The sequence below is a fragment of the Mustelus asterias genome, chromosome 2 (assembly GCF_964213995.1).
Source record: "Mustelus asterias chromosome 2, sMusAst1.hap1.1, whole genome shotgun sequence".
Taxonomy (NCBI): Eukaryota; Metazoa; Chordata; class Chondrichthyes; order Carcharhiniformes; family Triakidae; genus Mustelus; species Mustelus asterias.
This window is the reverse complement of record NC_135802.1, coordinates 53,585,003-53,602,963: the sequence shown is the minus strand read 5'-3', so window position 1 is coordinate 53,602,963 and position 17,961 is coordinate 53,585,003. Positions and strand designations below refer to the sequence as shown.

The 17,961-nt window shown below is 43.1% G+C and overlaps 1 protein-coding gene across 2 annotated transcripts in view; it reads right to left on the bottom strand.

Moving 5' to 3' along the window:
* cdk14 (cyclin dependent kinase 14) overlaps positions 1–17,961 on the bottom strand; it is a 570,262-nt gene that overhangs the window by 488,476 nt on the left and 63,825 nt on the right. The window contains exon 1 of one of the 2 annotated variants that reach the window (XM_078235409.1): positions 6,233–6,370. The exons of the other annotated variant lie outside the window; for it this stretch is intronic. Coding sequence (XP_078091535.1) covers positions 6,233–6,256 — 24 coding nt within the window. The 5' untranslated portion in view covers positions 6,257–6,370. Of the gene's footprint in view, positions 1–6,232; positions 6,371–17,961 lie in introns of those variants that run through there. 2 annotated transcript variants of the gene reach the window in all.

The following is a 17,961-nucleotide window of genomic DNA, read 5'->3' as shown; positions in this document are numbered from 1 at the left end:
ATGGAAAAAAATGGGATAGCATGCTATCAGGTGTTTGAAATTTTTGCCAGTATAAATAGAGGACACTTTTATTAACGCAGTAGCACAAAATTCTGTTCTGTCGGGTACTATTTCTATAGAGTAGAATTTGCTGAATGAGGAAGGGGCATTCCAGGCCGAGAAGGGGTGCCACAAGGCTATTTTATTAAAACAAGTAGTCTGAAAGGTACAGCAGGAAATGTCAAGTTCTAAGAGCTAAGATGTAAAATAAGTGGTTTAAAAGCATTACTAACTGGATGAAAAGAATTGGAGATTTCTGTCCTTAGAACATTGATTGGAAGCCAAGACCTATTGCTTGCAATTCCTACGCTATGTGCAAACTTCAGGAACTGTCTTGGGTGCCCATGTCTATGTACGGACTGTCTCCAGCTGCTCTAATGGAGTCACTGCAAAAGTATCAGGGAGGATGGGAGTTCTCAACTGCATGTTGCAGGAGGCGAGGCAGAACGTGTTCAGGACAGTAGATGACTGGCCATCTGCCTCTTCCTATTCTAAGCAGAAGTGCAAGAGTCGACAATGAATGCACTGTCAAACAGGTAGTCAGCATTGGAGACTACTTGGAATGAAGCTAGCTTGAAGAAATGCAGCCCAGACCATGGCAGTATTGGGCAAGGAACTGCACAGGAGAATAGAAGTGCAGTTGTTATAGAATATTTCATAGTTAGGGGAATGGCCAGGCTATTTTTGTAATTGTCATCATGGGTCCCCATGATTTTGTTTCTTTTGCTTTGAGCAACACTGGCAACACTAGTGTTTATTGCTCATCTCTAATTGCCCTCGAGAAGGTGGCAGTGAATCACTGCCTTGAAACATTGCAGTTTGTGTGGTGTTGGTACATCCATGGTGCAGCTAGATCGGGAGTACCATGCTTTTGATCCAGCAATACTGTTCCAAGTCAGAATACTGTCGGCCTTGGAGGGGAACCAGCTGTGGTGGTGGCGCATGCATCTGCTGCCTTTGAAAAAGAAAATATGAAAAAACAAAAGAGTGCATTTGCCATGTCAGGTAAATTCTTCTCGTGAGAACCAGGCCAAAAAAGGGGGTAGCACAGTGGCAGCACTGCTGCCTCACAGCACCAGGGATCCAGGTTCAAGACTTGGGTGACTGTGAAGTTTGCATGTTCTCCCAATGTATGCGTGGGTTTCCTCCAGGTTCTTCAGTTTCCTCACATACTCCAAAGGTGTGCAGGTTAGATTGATCGATCATGCTAAATTACTCCTTAGTTTTGGGGGATTAGCAGGGGAAATACATGGGGTTATGGGGCTAGGGCCTGTGTGGGGCTGTTGTTGGTGCAGGCTCGATGGGCCGAATAGCCTCCTTTGGCACTTAAGTATTCTATGATTCTATGAAATACAATAGATGGAGAGGTGAAATGATAAGGAAAATAGGACTGGCAAAGTGAGAATACAAGAATAGAATGGCAGGCAACACAAGAGGAAACACAAAAATCTTCATGTAAATAGTAAGCAGGAAGAGATAGGGTGGGGCATATTAGGGGCAAAGGCAGGGATATACCTTTCGAGGTACAGAGAAAGACTAGAATACTTGATGAGGATTTTGTATTGGTGTTTCTTGAGGAAGAGATTGCTGACAAAATACAAACAAAGATGGAGGTAATGAATGGGATTAAAATGGATAGACAGGGGATATTCTTGGGAGTGAATAAATCACCTGATCTAGATGGCTCACATCCCAGGTTCCTAAAAGGCGGCAAGGATGGAGATAGTGGAACAGTTTGCCATAGTCAAATATACACTTTAAAAATTAAATTAAAATGGACAATTCTAGGTAAAACCCCTTTCCATAAAATTTCCGAGGTGTTAACACTTGCCATCCCTGCTCCTCTAGATATGAAGGAGGTGCCAGGCAATTGGAAAGTAGGAAATGTGACACCCTTGTTCAAGAAATGGTGTAACTTCGTATCCACAAGCCAGTTAGTTTCTCCGTAGTAGGTACGGCTTTCAAAACAATAATCGGGAGAAAAAAAATCAAAAGGCACTCTGAGCTAATGAAAGACTGCCAGCACAGATCAGTAGAAGGCAGATCAACTTTGACTGATCCAATTACTTCTTTTCAAATGAAGTAACAGAACTCTTATGAAGCAGATTAAGGAAATACAGTGCATGTTGCTGAAATAGATTTGAAGATAGCTTTGGACAAAGTACCATGTACCAGCTGGTTAATAACGTTGATGCTCATGCAATAGGAAGGTCAATGTCAGTTTGGATTTTTTTTTAAATGGCTTAAGGACATGAAACAGGCGGTTGCGGTAAATGGATATTTTTCAAACCGGAGGAAGGCAGATAGTGGTGTGCCAAATGACTTGGGCAAATCTGAATGGAAATCTCTGTTTGGGTGGGATTGAACCTGCAACAAGTCAATTGAATAGAGAGGAGGAGACAGGAAGGCCCAAAGACACTGCTGAGCATATTCAATTCATTCTTTTGACAAAACCAGATTTAGTAATATTTTTTGAATCCCCATAGGCTAGCAAGAGAAGGCGACTCATCCAATTGGCCTCTTGGCCAATGCTGAAGCAAAGGTGTATGCCAGTAACTGCGTCTATCTTTATTGTTGGCTGCAGTGGGAACGTGCTCTCTCACCTGCAGCATGGATCGAGGCGAGCACAGAGGCAGTGGCATGGTGCAATCATGGCAATGCCCCATCCCACTGACACCATGAACTGGAATCATATCCTTTTAGGTCTGCCTTCGGCACAATGACAGCTAAGTGTTTTTAATGATGGTGAATCTTTGTACTGTCTGTCTTTTCATTTCAGGTCCCCCTGGTTCTGCTCTTCCCATCTCCGCATCCATATTCTCGACAGCTCACACGCCACAGCCCCACCCTACCCCCCAGCATCCTTTCCAAGATCAGTTGGACCGAGGAGTCAGGGGTTGTCGGAGGATGAACCAGGGGTGTGGGAGGGTCTGGATTTAAAGGGCCGTGTGCCTGAGTGAGCTCGACCCCTGTGAGGAACTGTCCTAAATAAATTACTACAATTGTTTTTTGCTCCATCCTTAAAGTTACAAAGCCAAGGCTCAGAATGGACCAGGCAAACCCAAATCCATTCCTTGCTTGCTCCAAAAAGCAAATTCAAAATTCAATTAAATCCAATTCAAGATCCCTTTGAGAGACAAATAAGATCCAAGCTATTGATGAAGTCTGGAGCAATCTTCCCAAATTTAATTGCTGACAGATCTAATAGAAATACCAATGGAGGATCTCCCACAACCCATTCAAGGTGCACTGCAGCTTGAAGTTAAGTGGACTCCTGCAGAAGTCATTGTGCCGATGCTGCCCTCAAATAGCATCAAATGGTTCAGCATTCACTGCTATTGGAGACGGCTAGATCCGGGCCATCAGGCCCTGTTACTTAAGGTTACTGTTTCTGCAAAGGTCAGATCTGCATCTGCAGAGTTATGTGACAGATTTCAATTTGTCACGTATCTTCTCGCATGGCTTCCTTACATAAACAACATCCTATGCATGAGGTGGTATAGCTCCAAAAATCTTTAAAACAAAACTCTAGAGGTGATCATGAATGCATCTACCCATTTCAAACATTCTCCCATTTTATAAAATGCAAACAGAAACACATTGAAACCCTTTCCCATATTAAAAGTTCCAAATCAGGCTTTTGAGAAATCTGTGTAAATATAGTTCCTGATGGAATGCTCTACACAGTTTAATATTCTGAGGCAGCCAAATCTGCATTCATCTGTGGTTGAGCCAATACCTTATTTATTTGTACTATTATGCCCCCATTTATAAAACCTCAAAAATGCTGATGGACTTTCATCTACCCAAACTCACATTTTCAAAGAACTATGACAGCTCTTCGTGGTGCACTCAATGGTTTCCTCCTCTGCAATCTCCATGGCAATGCTTCTTTGCAAGGAGATTTCTGAATGGATCAGAAACTCACAGAGTTCCATTGTATGATATCCAGGCATTTAGAGCACCACATCTACTTCAATGATCACTAACTATACAGGCATGCATCCCACTGTATCCATGATTCACTGGTATTCGGGGAACTGCAGAGCTTTCCTAAGACATGGCTGCAGATGATAACCTTGAGTTAAATATTCATGGGACAATGGATGGTCTTGAAATGAAGGATGGTGACAGAAATTGAGGACTAATTTACAGCTGGTGTGTGGGCCATGTTTCCTCCAAGCTACACGGCCATTCAGCAACCAGAAACTTCTTACGCATCTCTCCGAGAACTCAGCCCCTTGCATGCATGGCTATCAAAAAGGCCTGCGCACTTCGACAAATCAGATGGAGGGAGGTGATGACCGAACGGCATTATTGCTAGATTATTAATCCAGAAACTCAGCTAATGCTCTGGGGATCCAGGTTTGAATCCCACAGTGGCAGATGGTGCAATGTGATTTTATTTTTAAAACTGGAATTAAGAATCTACTGATGACCATGAAACCATTGTTGAAAAAAACCTCTGTTCCATTAGTGTTTTTTTTTAAAAAGGGAAGGAAATCTGCTGTCCTTCCCTGGTCTGGACTACATGTGACTCCAGAGCCACAGCAATGTGGTTGATTCTCAACTGCCCTCAGGCAACTAGGGATGGGCAATAAATGCTGGCCAGCCAGCGACGCCAATGTTCCATTAGTGAATTTTTAAAAATCTGTGCACAAAAATAAGTGCACACACTGGGTATGGGATTAAATTGGACAGCTTTTTCCAAAGAGCCGGCATGTCTTCTGTGCTGTAAGTTTCTGAGAGCTGAATATTGACAGTGGAATCCTTTGCGATTTGTAATGCCATTCTTAATTTACAGTTGGAATGAGAAAGTGGCTAGCACCAACACAGCAAGATCAAAAAGCTGCACTTCACAAAATCCCAAACAACAGCAGCAATTACACCTCAAGTTCAAAGACTCAGGAGTTATCAATGGACATTTAGGAAGGATTTCTTTTGCATCTGCCGGCACAGGTTCTGAAATGTTACCAATTTGCTGTCAAATCTATAACGGTTAGTATTAACTGAAGAAGAAAATAGCTATTTGATGCCTGGGGGATGCTTCTAAAACACAGGCATTGCCATGTGGAGAGAATTCTGTTAGGAAACAAAGGAACAGGAGTTGGCCCTTCACACCTCGAATCAAAGAATCCCTACAGTGCAGAAGGTGGTCATTTGGCCCTTTGAGCCTGCACCGACAACAATCCCACCCAGGCCCTATACCCATAACCGCACATATTTACCCTAATCCCCTGTCACTAAGGGCAATTTAACATGGTCAATCAACCTACCCCACATCTTTGGTGAGGGGAAACCGGAGCACCCAGAGGAAACCCACGCAGACACGGGGAGAACGTGCAAACTCCACACAGACAGTCACCCGAGGCTGGAATTGAACAAGGTCCCTGGCACTGTGAGGCAGCAGTGCCAACCACTGCGAGGCAGCAGTGCCAACCACTGCCACCATGCTGCCCCAAACATATATTTGCTACAAGCAAAGATTTGAACCACTGTCTTTGGGAGCATGGTTCCACTGACCATTTTGCACATGCTCTACCCATTTGACCATGGGATCTTTCACCTGCTCCAACATTCAATAAAATCATGGTGAACCTGGTGTCTCCCCCCAATAACCCAGGACTCCCTTGCCTAACAAAAATCTGTCCAACTCAGCCTCGGGAAAATTCAAAAACCCAGCTCCCACTACTTACTGGGATAGTGAATGCCACACACCAGTGACTTTTTGGGAGAAAATGTTAAGATGCATAGAGGATGTACTTCACGTTCTCAACATCTTATAATTGTAATTCCCACTGAGCAATAATGAATGAGCTTTGGGAACTTAAACTGGTGAAACAGTGAGAACTGTAAAGTGCAATAGCTGTAACAATTTACAGCTGTAAATTCTAAGAGTTAGTTTTGAATGAACAGCAATGCAAAGAAGCATACCCATAAGAAAATTAGGAATTCTGTCCATGAGAAAGGACATAACATATTATATTGTTGATTCAGTCAAGACAGCTAATGAATTACAGATGCTATGGATCAAACCTTTTTCAAAAAGATTGCCTCTCTCTGATTTGTGAAGACAGTCATATCATTTTTTACTGCAGAGCACCCAGTACAGCACTGTCTAGGCAAAACATAATTTAGGTACCAAACTGACTTCTAAAATAAAACAACTGCGAAGGTGGCACATAAAACTCACCTCTGGCTCTCCAACGCTGTTCATGTGGTCTATGATTCGGAACTTAATTCCATTTTCCTTTATGTCTGCAATTCAACAGAACATAGCTAGCCTTCCCGTTTAACCTGTGTCTTTTCCAAATCAGTCAGTTCAGCAATGCGTGTTAATGATTTTAAAACCTGCTCTGACTCGGAGCTTCCTCCAGTAACATGAATGGAGTGAAGAACAACAACTTTATTAGAACCCTTTCAGAAATCCAAACGTATCGTGTTACATCTAAACATTCTGACCCACAATGAAGGTTGAATTCTAAATATATGCACTCCAGTTTAATAGTTTCTCATCACATCTACATTCTTTACAATGTCACAGCAATGACCGTAACAGGAATGCTGTCATTTTTTTTGTGGAGTCACCCAGAGGTTAAATTTCTGGAACAGGAAAACCAGTTTGTGCCAAGGCTCTGTCAAGATAACTTATATTGCTGCAAGTACAACATCCAAGGGAAAATAAAGTTAAACATACCAAAAGATCATCTGTCTGGTCACAATGTTCAAATAGACCACAAAGCATGGTCTTCCCTGCCTTCTCCATCTCAACTTTAATTTTGTATGTACAAATTTAAACCTCTGATTTTATACTCAAAAATCTTAGATTAATGTAGTTAAACGAAGGTTGAAGGAAGATAAAAATTGGTCATGTGGGCCTGAAATATTTTAAGCAGATAAATGTAGTATAATTCTAACAGATACGCTAGTGAAACGTGTCCATAAATCACAGGAAGTGATACACTGGGCAGAATTTCATAGCAGCTCGTCCCGCCCCTCGATGGGCAGAGCCAGCCAGTAAAATCGCACGCAAGCCGAGAAATCAGGATCGTGCCCGGTTACTTGGCTCTCGCGATTTTATGAGACCTGGATTTCCGACACAGTCAGCCTCTCGCCGGAAATGGGAGGGGGGCTGATTAATTTACTTAGATTTATGGAAATGCTGTTTTGCATCCGTTTAGCGAACCCGGCGCTCAATTGTCCAGGCTCACTTGATTTATTGCCTCACCGGGAGGGGTTCTCTCCGGCGAGAAAAATACCTGCTCCCCATGAACGGGGAATAGTTGCGCTGGCCTCGCCAGTAGAACTGGAGGCCATTAAGACCCCCTGGGAAAGCAGAGGTCAAGGTGGGGTGCCCCTTGAACAATGCCAGAATGGCTGTGCCACTGGCAACACTCTTGGCACCACCCCTGGTACTGCCCATGGGTGGGGGAGGGGGGCCCGCTGCCACTCTGCATGCAATCGGTGGGGTAGGGAATGGAGTTGTGGCCCTCTACAATTACCAAGGGGGGGGGGTGGTGGTCGGGTGCTGTTTGAGACTGCTTGCAGTAGTGGGGACCTGACAGCTCTCTCTCTGTCAGAGTCCTGCTACTGTTAATGCGCCTGTGCAGCGGAGGTCTGCACATGCGCAATACCTCCCTCTACAGGCTGGCTGGCGAGCTAAGCCCAGCCCATAGTGCCTCTGGCTAGAAACTCACTAGCCCAAAATTTCAGAGGCAGAGTGCACAAGATTGGGCATGAAAACTCACCCAAAAAACAAATCTGGAATTCCCCCATTTTCAAACTAGCTGGATATTTGGGGGAAAAAATCTCAAAATTCCACCCAACATCTCATTATCTTGCTTTCTCATGTAGACCTCATGGAAACATACAGACACAGATATGTTCCAAGAAAGTTAATGTTATCCTTACCTCAGACGACTCTAAACATTAGCGCAACAAAATCAAAAATATTACGTGCTGGCAGCAAGTGAAAGAACAATTATGGAAAAGTCTCTGCCATTAGTGGAAAGCTTTGAGCACATTGCAGGTCTCAACCAGGTGGAATTATGGCTGAACCGGCACCAAACATTTGCCAGATATTGCACGGCACAGGCCTCGCAGCAAGATCAGTATTATGCTGTTATACCTGATGTGTAGCTGTGCAGATGATATCCGAGTCAGCCAAGGGATCAAAGAAGAAAAAGCTACGTACAATGAAGTAATAAAAGCATTTGATCTTTACTTCAATCTGCAAAAGAATGCCATTGTCAAGCGGGTTAAATTTAAGAGGCACACCCAATGACAAGGGAAAATTATTGATAATCTGTACAGATTTTCAGAGAACTGTGAATATAACAACTCAAAAGCAGAACTAACCAGGGACAGAATAATTGTCAGTGTATTGGATGAAGCATTATCTGACCACTTGCTGTCAAGAAAGGAGGAAGGGATAATCCAGGAAACTATAGGTCAGTAGGTCTAACAGTGGTGGGGCAAATATTGGAAGCAATTCAGAGAAACGGAGAAATCTGCATTTGGAGAGGCTGGAGGTTATTCAAGAACAGTCAGCGTGACTTTGTTAAGGGGAGGTCATGTCTAATCAACTTGATGGAATTTTTCAAAGAGCTAACCAGGTGTATAGATCAGCACGATGCATTTGATGTAGTCAACTTGGACTTCAACAAGACTTTTGATAAGAGTCCCACATGGAAGACTGATAGCAAAGGTACAAGCCCATGGGATCCAAGGAAATTTGGCAAATTGGATCCAGAATTGGCCGAGTGGCAGGGAGCAGAGGATAGTGATCGAGGGGTATTTTTCTGACTGGACGACTGTGTCCAGTGGGGTCCCGCAGGGATCAGGGTTGGGGCACTTGATGCTCGTGGTTTATATAAATGATTTAGACGTGAATGTAGGAGGGTTGATCAATAAGCTCGTGGATTATACAAAAATTGGTGGGATAGCAAGTAGTGAGGAGGATGGCCTTAGATTATAGCAGGAAATGGACAGGCTGGTCAGATGGACTGTCAGTGGTAAATGGAATTCAATCCGGATAAGTGCAAGATGATACACTTGTGCAGGACTAGAAAGACAAGGGAGTATACACGAATGGCAGAACCCTGGGAAGCTTTGAGGATTGGAGGAACCTTGGTCTGCATGCGCATCGGTCCCTCAAGGTAGGACAGGTGGATAAAGTGGTTAAGACGACATATGGTATACTTGTCTTTATTAGCCAAGACAAGAGTTTAAGAGCAGGGAGGTTATGCTGCAACTATATAAAATGTTGTTTAAGCCACAGCTAGAGTATTGTGCAGTTCTGGAAACAATATTACAGGAGGAATGTGATAGCACTGGAAAGGAGATTTTTCCTTTCCAGTGCTATCACACTCGTCAACTTGGAGATTTTTTTTTCAGGATGTTGCCTGGGCTGGAGTTTTTTGATGGAGAGATTGGATAGACTGGACTTGTTTTCCTTGGAACAGAAGAAACTGATTGTTCCAAGATTAGGGGATATGATTGAGAAATATAAAATTGGGGAGCATAGATAGACAGGCAGAAACATTTCCCCTTGGTGAAGAGATCAATGCGTAGGAGGCATAGATTTAAAGGGGCAGAGTGTTTAGAGGGGTCGAGAGGAAAAGCTTTTTCATCCAAAAGGTGGGAGTCTGAAACTCGCTGCCTGAAAGGGTGGTGGAGGCAGAGTCCTTCATAACATTTTAGTCGTGTTTAGATGCGCACTTGCGATGCCAAGGCACACAAGGCTAGTTCCAGTATTTGGCCCAATGGAATTATAGTAATTATATTGTCTTTTACTGGCACAAACACAATGGGTTGAAGGGCCTTTTTCTGTGCTGTAGACGTCTATGACTATGATTTAACAAAAGCAATTCAACTGAGTAGACAGGCAGGAGGTCAGAAAGCAAAATTGGTTGGTGATTTGGGATGATGGGGAACCATATCCTAAAAAATGGTCAACTCACTGATGTATATTAAATTTAAGAGCAGAGATGTGGCTGTACAATAACTGCCCAGCTAACTAATCGGTTACAGAAAAAACATTGGCACAAAAATTTCTCGCCAGAGTCAGAATGCCATTTTTACTGAAGGGGTTTGGGGGGGGGGGTGGGGGGTCGTCACTTTCAGATTGTATCGCAGCATGATGCCTGCACAGAATTAGAAAAAAGGAGATGCCCTATGCCTTTATCAGAAGGGATCCAGGAACCAAGCAGGAGCTATGGGAGTTTTATGGGCTTTTGTTCAACTCTGCTCTAAAACGTGAACCCCTAATGGGAAAACGACTGAAGTCAACTCACTGCTCTCCCACACACACGCTGGTGACTTGGACAAAGTGAAGGATAAAGCATTTCAGCCAGATGTGGAACCATGACAAATGTCACCAAGTACACAACCTACCAGACCTCCAACCAGGAAAACCAGTTTGGATCCAAGATCAAGTTTGATATGGACAAGTGGTTGAACAGACACCAAATCCAAATCCACAGACCTATCTCATCCAAACAGATAATGGCACAGAGACAGAACAGATGTGCTCTGGTTACCGCGCAGAAGCAACTCTTTATGTAGTCAAAGCAGTCAAGTGCAAAGTTAATACAGTATCTCTGGTCTGTTTTATCTACCAATTCAGATGGCTACCAGGCTGGTAAATCTGATTCAACTATCGTTCTTCTGCTCAGCAGCGTCTGAGAGATCACTTGTAAAATTCAAATCCCCAATTTCCTCCAAAAAGGAGCCAAGACCCATTTTGGTACACCAGTAAAACTGCCAGAGCAGTTGCCCCTACAAAAAAAAATCAGCCAACTTGGGGGATGTAATATAATGGAGAGGATCAGAGACCCGAGGGGAGAGGAGGTGTTAACTGTGTGAAATGCCATCATGGGAAATATTGTGGGAAATAGTAGCATGAGGATGCACCATACAATGGTCCGTTGACCTAGAACATAGAACAGTACAGCACAGAACAGGCCCTTCGGCCCACGATGATGTGCCGAGCTTTATCTGAAACCAAGATCAAGCTATCCCACTCCCTATCATCCTGGTATGCTCCATGTGCCTATCCAATAACCGCTTAAATGTTCCTAAAGTGTCTGACTCCACTATCACTGCAGGCAGTCCATTCCACACCCCAACCACTCTCTGCGTAAAGAACCTACCTCTGATATCCTTCCTGTATCTCCCACCACGAACCCTATAGTTATGCCCCCTTGTAATAGCTCCATCCACCCGAGGAAATAGTCTTTGAATGTTCACTCTATCTATCCCCTTCATCATTTTATAAACCTCTATTAAGTCTCCCCTCAGCCTCCTCCGCTCCAGAGAGAACAGCCCTAGCTCCTTCAACCTTTCCTCATAAGACCTACCCTCCAAACCAGGCAGCATCCTGGTAAATCTCCTCTGCACTCTTTCCAGCGCTTCCACATCCTTCTTATAGTGAGGTGACCAGAACTGAACACAATATTCCAAATGTGGTCTCACCAAGGTCCTGTACAGTTGCAGCATAATCCCACGGCTCTTAAACTCCAACCCCCTGTTAATAAAAGCTAACACACTATAGGCCTTCTTCACAGCTCTATCCACTTGAGTGGCAACCTTTAGAGATCTGTGGATATGAACCCCAAGATCTCTCTGTTCCTCCACAGTCTTCAGAACCCTACCTTTGACCCTGTAATCCACATTTAAATTAGTCCTACCAAAATGAATCACCTCACATTTATCAGGGTTAAACTCCATTCGCCATTTTTCAGCCCAGCTTTGCATCCTATCTATGTCTCTTTGCAGCCTACAACAGCCCTCCACCTCATCCACTACTCCACCAATCTTGGTGTCATCAGCAAATTTACTGATCCACCCTTCAGCCCCCTCCTCCAAGTCATTAATAAAAATCACAAAGAGCAGAGGACCAAGCACTGATCTCTGTGGCACTCCGCTAGCAACCTGCCTCCAATCCGAAAATTTTCCATCGACCACCACCCTCTGTCTTCGATCAGACAGCCAGTTACCTATCCAATCGGCCAACTTTCTCTCTATCCCACACCTCCTCACTTTCATCATAAGCCGACCATGGGGGACCTTATCAAACGCCTTACTAAAATCCATGTATATGACATCAACTGCCCTACCTTCATCAACACACTTAGTTACCTCCTCAAAAAATTCTATCAAATTTGTGAGGCACGACTTGCCCTTCACGAATCCGTGCTGACTATCCCAGATTAATCCGCATCTTTCTAAATGGTCGTAAATCCCATCCCCAAGGACCTTTTCCATCAATTTACCAACCACCGAAGAAAGACTAACCGGTCTATAATTACCAGGGTCATTTCTATTCCCTTTCTTAAACAGAGGAACAACATTCGCCATTCTCCAGTCCTCTGGCACCATCCCCGTGGACAGCGAGGACCCAAAGATCAAAGCCAAAGGCTCTGCAATCTCATCCCTTGCCTCCCAAAGAATCCTAGGATACATTTCATCGGGCCCAGGGGACTTATCGACCTTCAGTTTATTCAAAACTGCCAGGACATCCTCCCTCCGAACATCTATTTCCTCCAGCCTATTAGCCTGTAACACCTTCGCTTCCTCAAAAACATGGCCCCTCTCCTTGGTGAACACTGAAGAAAAGTATTTATTCATCACCTCGCCTATCTCTTCTGACTCCATACACAAGTTCCCACTACTGTCCTTGACCGGCCCTAACCTCACCCTGGTCATTCTTTTATTCTTCACATAAGAGTAAAAAGCCTTGGGGTTTTCCTTGATCCGACCCGCCAAGGACTTCTCATGTCCCCTCCTAGCTCTCCTAAGCCCCTTTTTCAGCTCATTCCTTGCTAACTTGTAACCCTCAATCGAGCCATCTGAACCTTGTTTCCTCATCCCTACATAAGCTTCCCTCTTCCTTTTCACAAGACATTCCACCTCTTTCGTGAACCATGGCTCCCACACTCAGCCATTTCCTCCCTGCCTGACAGGGACATACCTATCAAGGACATCCAGTATTTGTTCCTTGAAAAAGTTCCACTTTTCATTAGTTCCCTTCTCTGACAGTTTCTGTTCCCAACTTATGCCCCCTAATTCTTGCCTAATCGCATCATAATTACCTCTCCCCCAATTGTAAACCTTGCTCTGCCGTACGGCCCTATCCCTCTCCATTGCAATAACAAAAGACACCGAATTGTGGTCACTATCTCCAAAGTGCTCTCCCACAACCAAATCTAACACTTGGCCCGGTTCATTTCCCAGTACCAAATCCAATGTGGCCTCAGGCAAGAATTTCCAGCCTTGGGGCGTGCGCGGCCAGAAAATCCCACCCTCCATATCAGGGGTTAACAGTGTGAATATGCATCATCATGGGAAATATCATCTCAGGAAGTGATGCAATGTCTTATGATCTTGTTCTTCATTGAACAAGAAGATGTAGACACAGCACGTGGTGTTCCAAATAAGTTATTTTGCTTACTTCAACAAACTCTAAATATTCAATATTGGCACAAAAAGACCACAAATATTACAATAAATGGCCTTTAAGACTGATGTACAATCTAGTCTAAGAGGAAAGAACAGCATTCATCACATGAACTTGCTCTGCCCGAGATGTGGCAAAGCATTTACAAGAGGGGGGAGGAAAATAAAGAAAGGCAAAAACTTTTTTAAATGAATTTTATGTGCAGTATCTAACATCTACTCAGAATAGTCTTCACAACTACATACTTTGAGGTGCAGTCACTATTGATTTACGACAAAGAGGCATCACAAACTGGAAACAAGATGAATCACCAGGTAATTTGCATGGTGATGGTTAAGCAAGCAATGTTGGCCAAAACACCAGGCACTCGCACTGTTCCATAGCAGGTTTAATATCTACTGAACTGATAAATCAGAACCATGGTTTAATGCATTAAACAAAATGGTTTCGCCTCCAACAATAGAGCACTGTGATGATGGCAACCTAGACTATATACTCAAATTCCTTTTTGGGTACTATAACCGGACTCTGAAGCAAATGTGCTAACCGAGCCAAGCTGACAGTAGGCTGTACATGATGATTCAATCCTTTTGTGGTTATTTAATTAGTTCTGGAATGTACTGTTATGGGTCAAAATTGCAGGTAGGACATCAGAGGACCATTATTTCTACTATAGGCACATAATAAATCTTCAGCTGATCCATCCACCGCTTTGACCGACAAGCAAGTGCATTCTGCACAATTACTCTAGGTTAAATAATAGACTGACAGTAACTAAAACAGATACCAAGGGATATAAATTCAGTTAGTTATAGGCTATCACAGAGAAATGGTATATAGACCCACCAGGGTTATCAAACGTACAAGACTTAAATTTATTGTAAACAACTAGCTTATAAAGTGCGTTGGCAAAACCACTATCACACCTGTCTTTAGTTTTAATGAAAACAAACAGCCTAAATACTGAAAAACTTGAGGTTATTTAAAAAAAGGTTTCCAGAGGACTAAAGAAGCACTAACAGATTTTCTGGCATATTTCTTCCTTATGACAACTGTACAGCTATAAAACAAAGTTCACAGTTGCCTGTGTAACATTACAGGAATCCTTATTTTAGTTACTACAGTGTAGTGCAGAAACTTATGGGATCTCTTGGCATCCAAAATGTTGTTGCTACAACACAGGCAAGTATTGTGTTTCAGTCATGACACCAACTGGTGCGCTAAAATGTGTTTTAAACTATATTCATATACTAATTCAGGTACTGTATAAAAGCTAACATGATCCATTAGGGAATATATATGTGCAAATTCTACGTAGAACACACAAGTGATCTATAAATAAAGCATAACTAAAAATCCTACCTCAGTAAAAACGTTTAACTTTGGCAACAGGAAATTAATTTTTCCATATACGAATTGTCTTCAGTTTACATTCCATACTAAAACTCTAGCCATAGATCTGCCGAAAAGGGAAATAGGCCAAAAATTAAATATTGGCAAATGAATGTAATCCTTTCCAGAAAGGTTTCAACTGATAAAACTGCCGAAAAGGCTATCCGGGTAACTTTGTTTTGCATTCTCAGTGCAGAGGAGCACTGCTTGGTGCACAAGTTAAAACGTTCAGCACAGTGGATCTTGTTCTCTTTGTGCTGTCTATCCCATCCAACGGGCAAGGTGGAACTGGGACTGTAAATTAGGCCAACTACATAATGGATAGTTTATCTTAATATTCTAGCATGCACACCAAGTGCACGGGGTAAAATTATCTAAGTGTGTGGATGCACATGAACTACATTTGCATTATTAGAGGTTAGTGCTGTTGAATTTTTAATATATTCAAGCCAATTCAAAATCTCAGTTTTCAAGTAAATGCATTCAGACATTTCAGGAACGACAAAGTTGGTATTTGATAACCTTCACTACAATCTAATTGCTGGCTCATTCAGTTCCCCAAGGATTACCTCTTGTGTATAAGAGCCAATTAAAAGTAGTATGGTTCATGAATTGCTGAATCTGACAGGTTCTTGTCCAGAAATGAGATTTGCTGCCTCAAAATTGAGGGGAAATGCAAGCCTGTTCTAATACAACAGCTTCAAAAAGGTAGAAGTCAAACTGAGGCCACCCGAAAACATTGATTAGATAAGCTGCAGTCATCACATTTCTGACATGATTATGGTGCGTTGCACAACTGATCACATATCATGGTCAATTATCTGCTGGCTATTTGTAGGACCTTTCATAGAATCTCTATAGTACAGACAGAGGCTGATTAGCCCATCGAGCCTACACCTACAACAATCCCACCCGAGCCTATCCCTTTAACCCCACTTATTTACCTTGCTGGTCCTCCTGACATTAAGGGGCAATTTAACATGGCCAATCAACCTACGTCTTTGGACTGTGGGAGGAAACTAGAGCACCTGGAGGAAACCCATGCAGACACAGGGAGAATGTGCAAACTCCACACAGACGGTGACCTGAGGTCAGAATTGAACCCGGGTCCCGGGCGCTGTGAGGCAGCAGTGCTAATCACTGTGCCACCCGGAGGCACAGTGGCTCATATGATGGATAGATAAAACATTAAAGCTTTCTGTTTAACAAGTGCAAAGTTTGACTGCTGATTAATGTCATTAGGATTTTAGACTACCCTTTACTTGAGAATGCTGCCATTTTTATATATAAAATATGTTTGGGGAGTGCAATTCTGAAGTCTGCAGATGATTAAAAACATGGTGAATGAATAATCGTAAACTTCAAGAGAACAGTCAGACTGGTGAAAGAGACCGACACATTGCAGATATAACGGAGGTGAGTGGAACAATGTGGAAACTACTTTGCATCATCTAAATGGTACAATTTTGAGGTGAGTCCAAGAGTAGGTAGCCTATGGGTGCACATTCAGAAATCTGAGACGGTGGTGAGGTAAGTGGATATGGTGAAGGAAGCATATGGAATATCTGGCTTTGCAAAAAGGGCATTGGATACAAAGACAAAAGAAAGTTATGCTAAACATTTGCGTATCACTGGATAGACCTTAGCTGGACTATTTCATACAGTTTAGGGCACCACACTTAGAGACATATATCAAAGCCGGTGATAGCAGAGGAGCTTTACCAGGATCATCAGTTTTGTGGAGAGATTGGAGTAACACTCCTCAGAGAAAAGGAAGGTGAAGGAGAGATACAATGGAAGTATGCAAAATCAGATTAGGTTTTGGCACAGCAAGTAGAGAGAAATAGCCTTGCTCTAGTCGTAGGTCAGTAACCAGAGATCATAGCTGCAAAACAATTGGCAAAATAATTAGAGGAAAAAAGCTAAGGAGCGTCTTATCCAGAGACTGGTGGAGGCAGATTGTGGAGGAACTTCAAAAAGTAAATCAATATTATAGAAGGGCTAATTTGCAGGGTTATAGGGGAAAAGTTGGGATGTGGGAATAAATTGGACAGCTCTTTCAAAGAGCTGGCATGATGAGCCAAATGGCTTCCTTCTGTAGAGTAAGATTCTATTTATCCACCCTTGGGTTGGTTAGAAGTTTTAGGAGCACAACTTTTAATAGCCCTGAGCATAACCATTCAAATTTCCAGTTTATAAATTGGAAATTTCCAATTAAATTGCTCTCTAACAAGTGGGGGAAAAATGTTCCAAAAACGAATACTACACAGCTATATAATAATAGCTGTGGAAATAAATATTGCATTTATCCCATAAGTCAAGTCAATCACAAAACTTTATAAACAACATCAGGATAGAGGATCAGAAGGACCTTGGGGTCCGGGTCCATAGGACTCTAAAATCAGCCGCACAGGTGGAGGAGGTGGTTAAGAAGGCGTATGGTGTGCTGGCCTTTATCAATCGAGGGATTGAGTTTAGGAGTCCGGGGATAATGATGCAGCTATACAAGACCCTCGTCAGACCCCACTTGGAGTACTGTGCTCAGTTCTGGTCGCCTCACTATAGGAAGGATGTGGAAAAGATTGAAAGAGTGCAGAGGAGATTTACAAGGATGTTGCCTGGATTGAGTGGCATGCCTTAGGAGGATAGGCTGAGGGAGCTCGGTCTTTTCTCCTTGGAGAGACATAGGATGAGAGGAGACCTAATAGAGGTATATAAGATGTTGAAAGGCATAGATCGGGTGGACTCTCAGAGGCTTTTTCCCAGGGTGGAAATGGCTGATACGAGAGGACACAGGGTTAGGGTGCTGGGGGGTAGGTACAGGGGAGATGTTAGGGGTAAGTTTTTCACACAGAGGGTGGTGGGCGAGTGGAATCGGCTGCCATCAGTGGTGGTGGAGGCGAACTCAATAGGGTCTTTTAACAGACTCCTGGATGAGTACATGGAGCTTAATAGGATGGAGGGTTATAGGTAGGTCTAGAAGGTAGGGATGTGTTCGGCACAACTTGTGGGCCGAAGGGCCTGTTTGTGCTGTAGTTTTTCTATGTTTCTAACATTGCGTCCCATTCTCC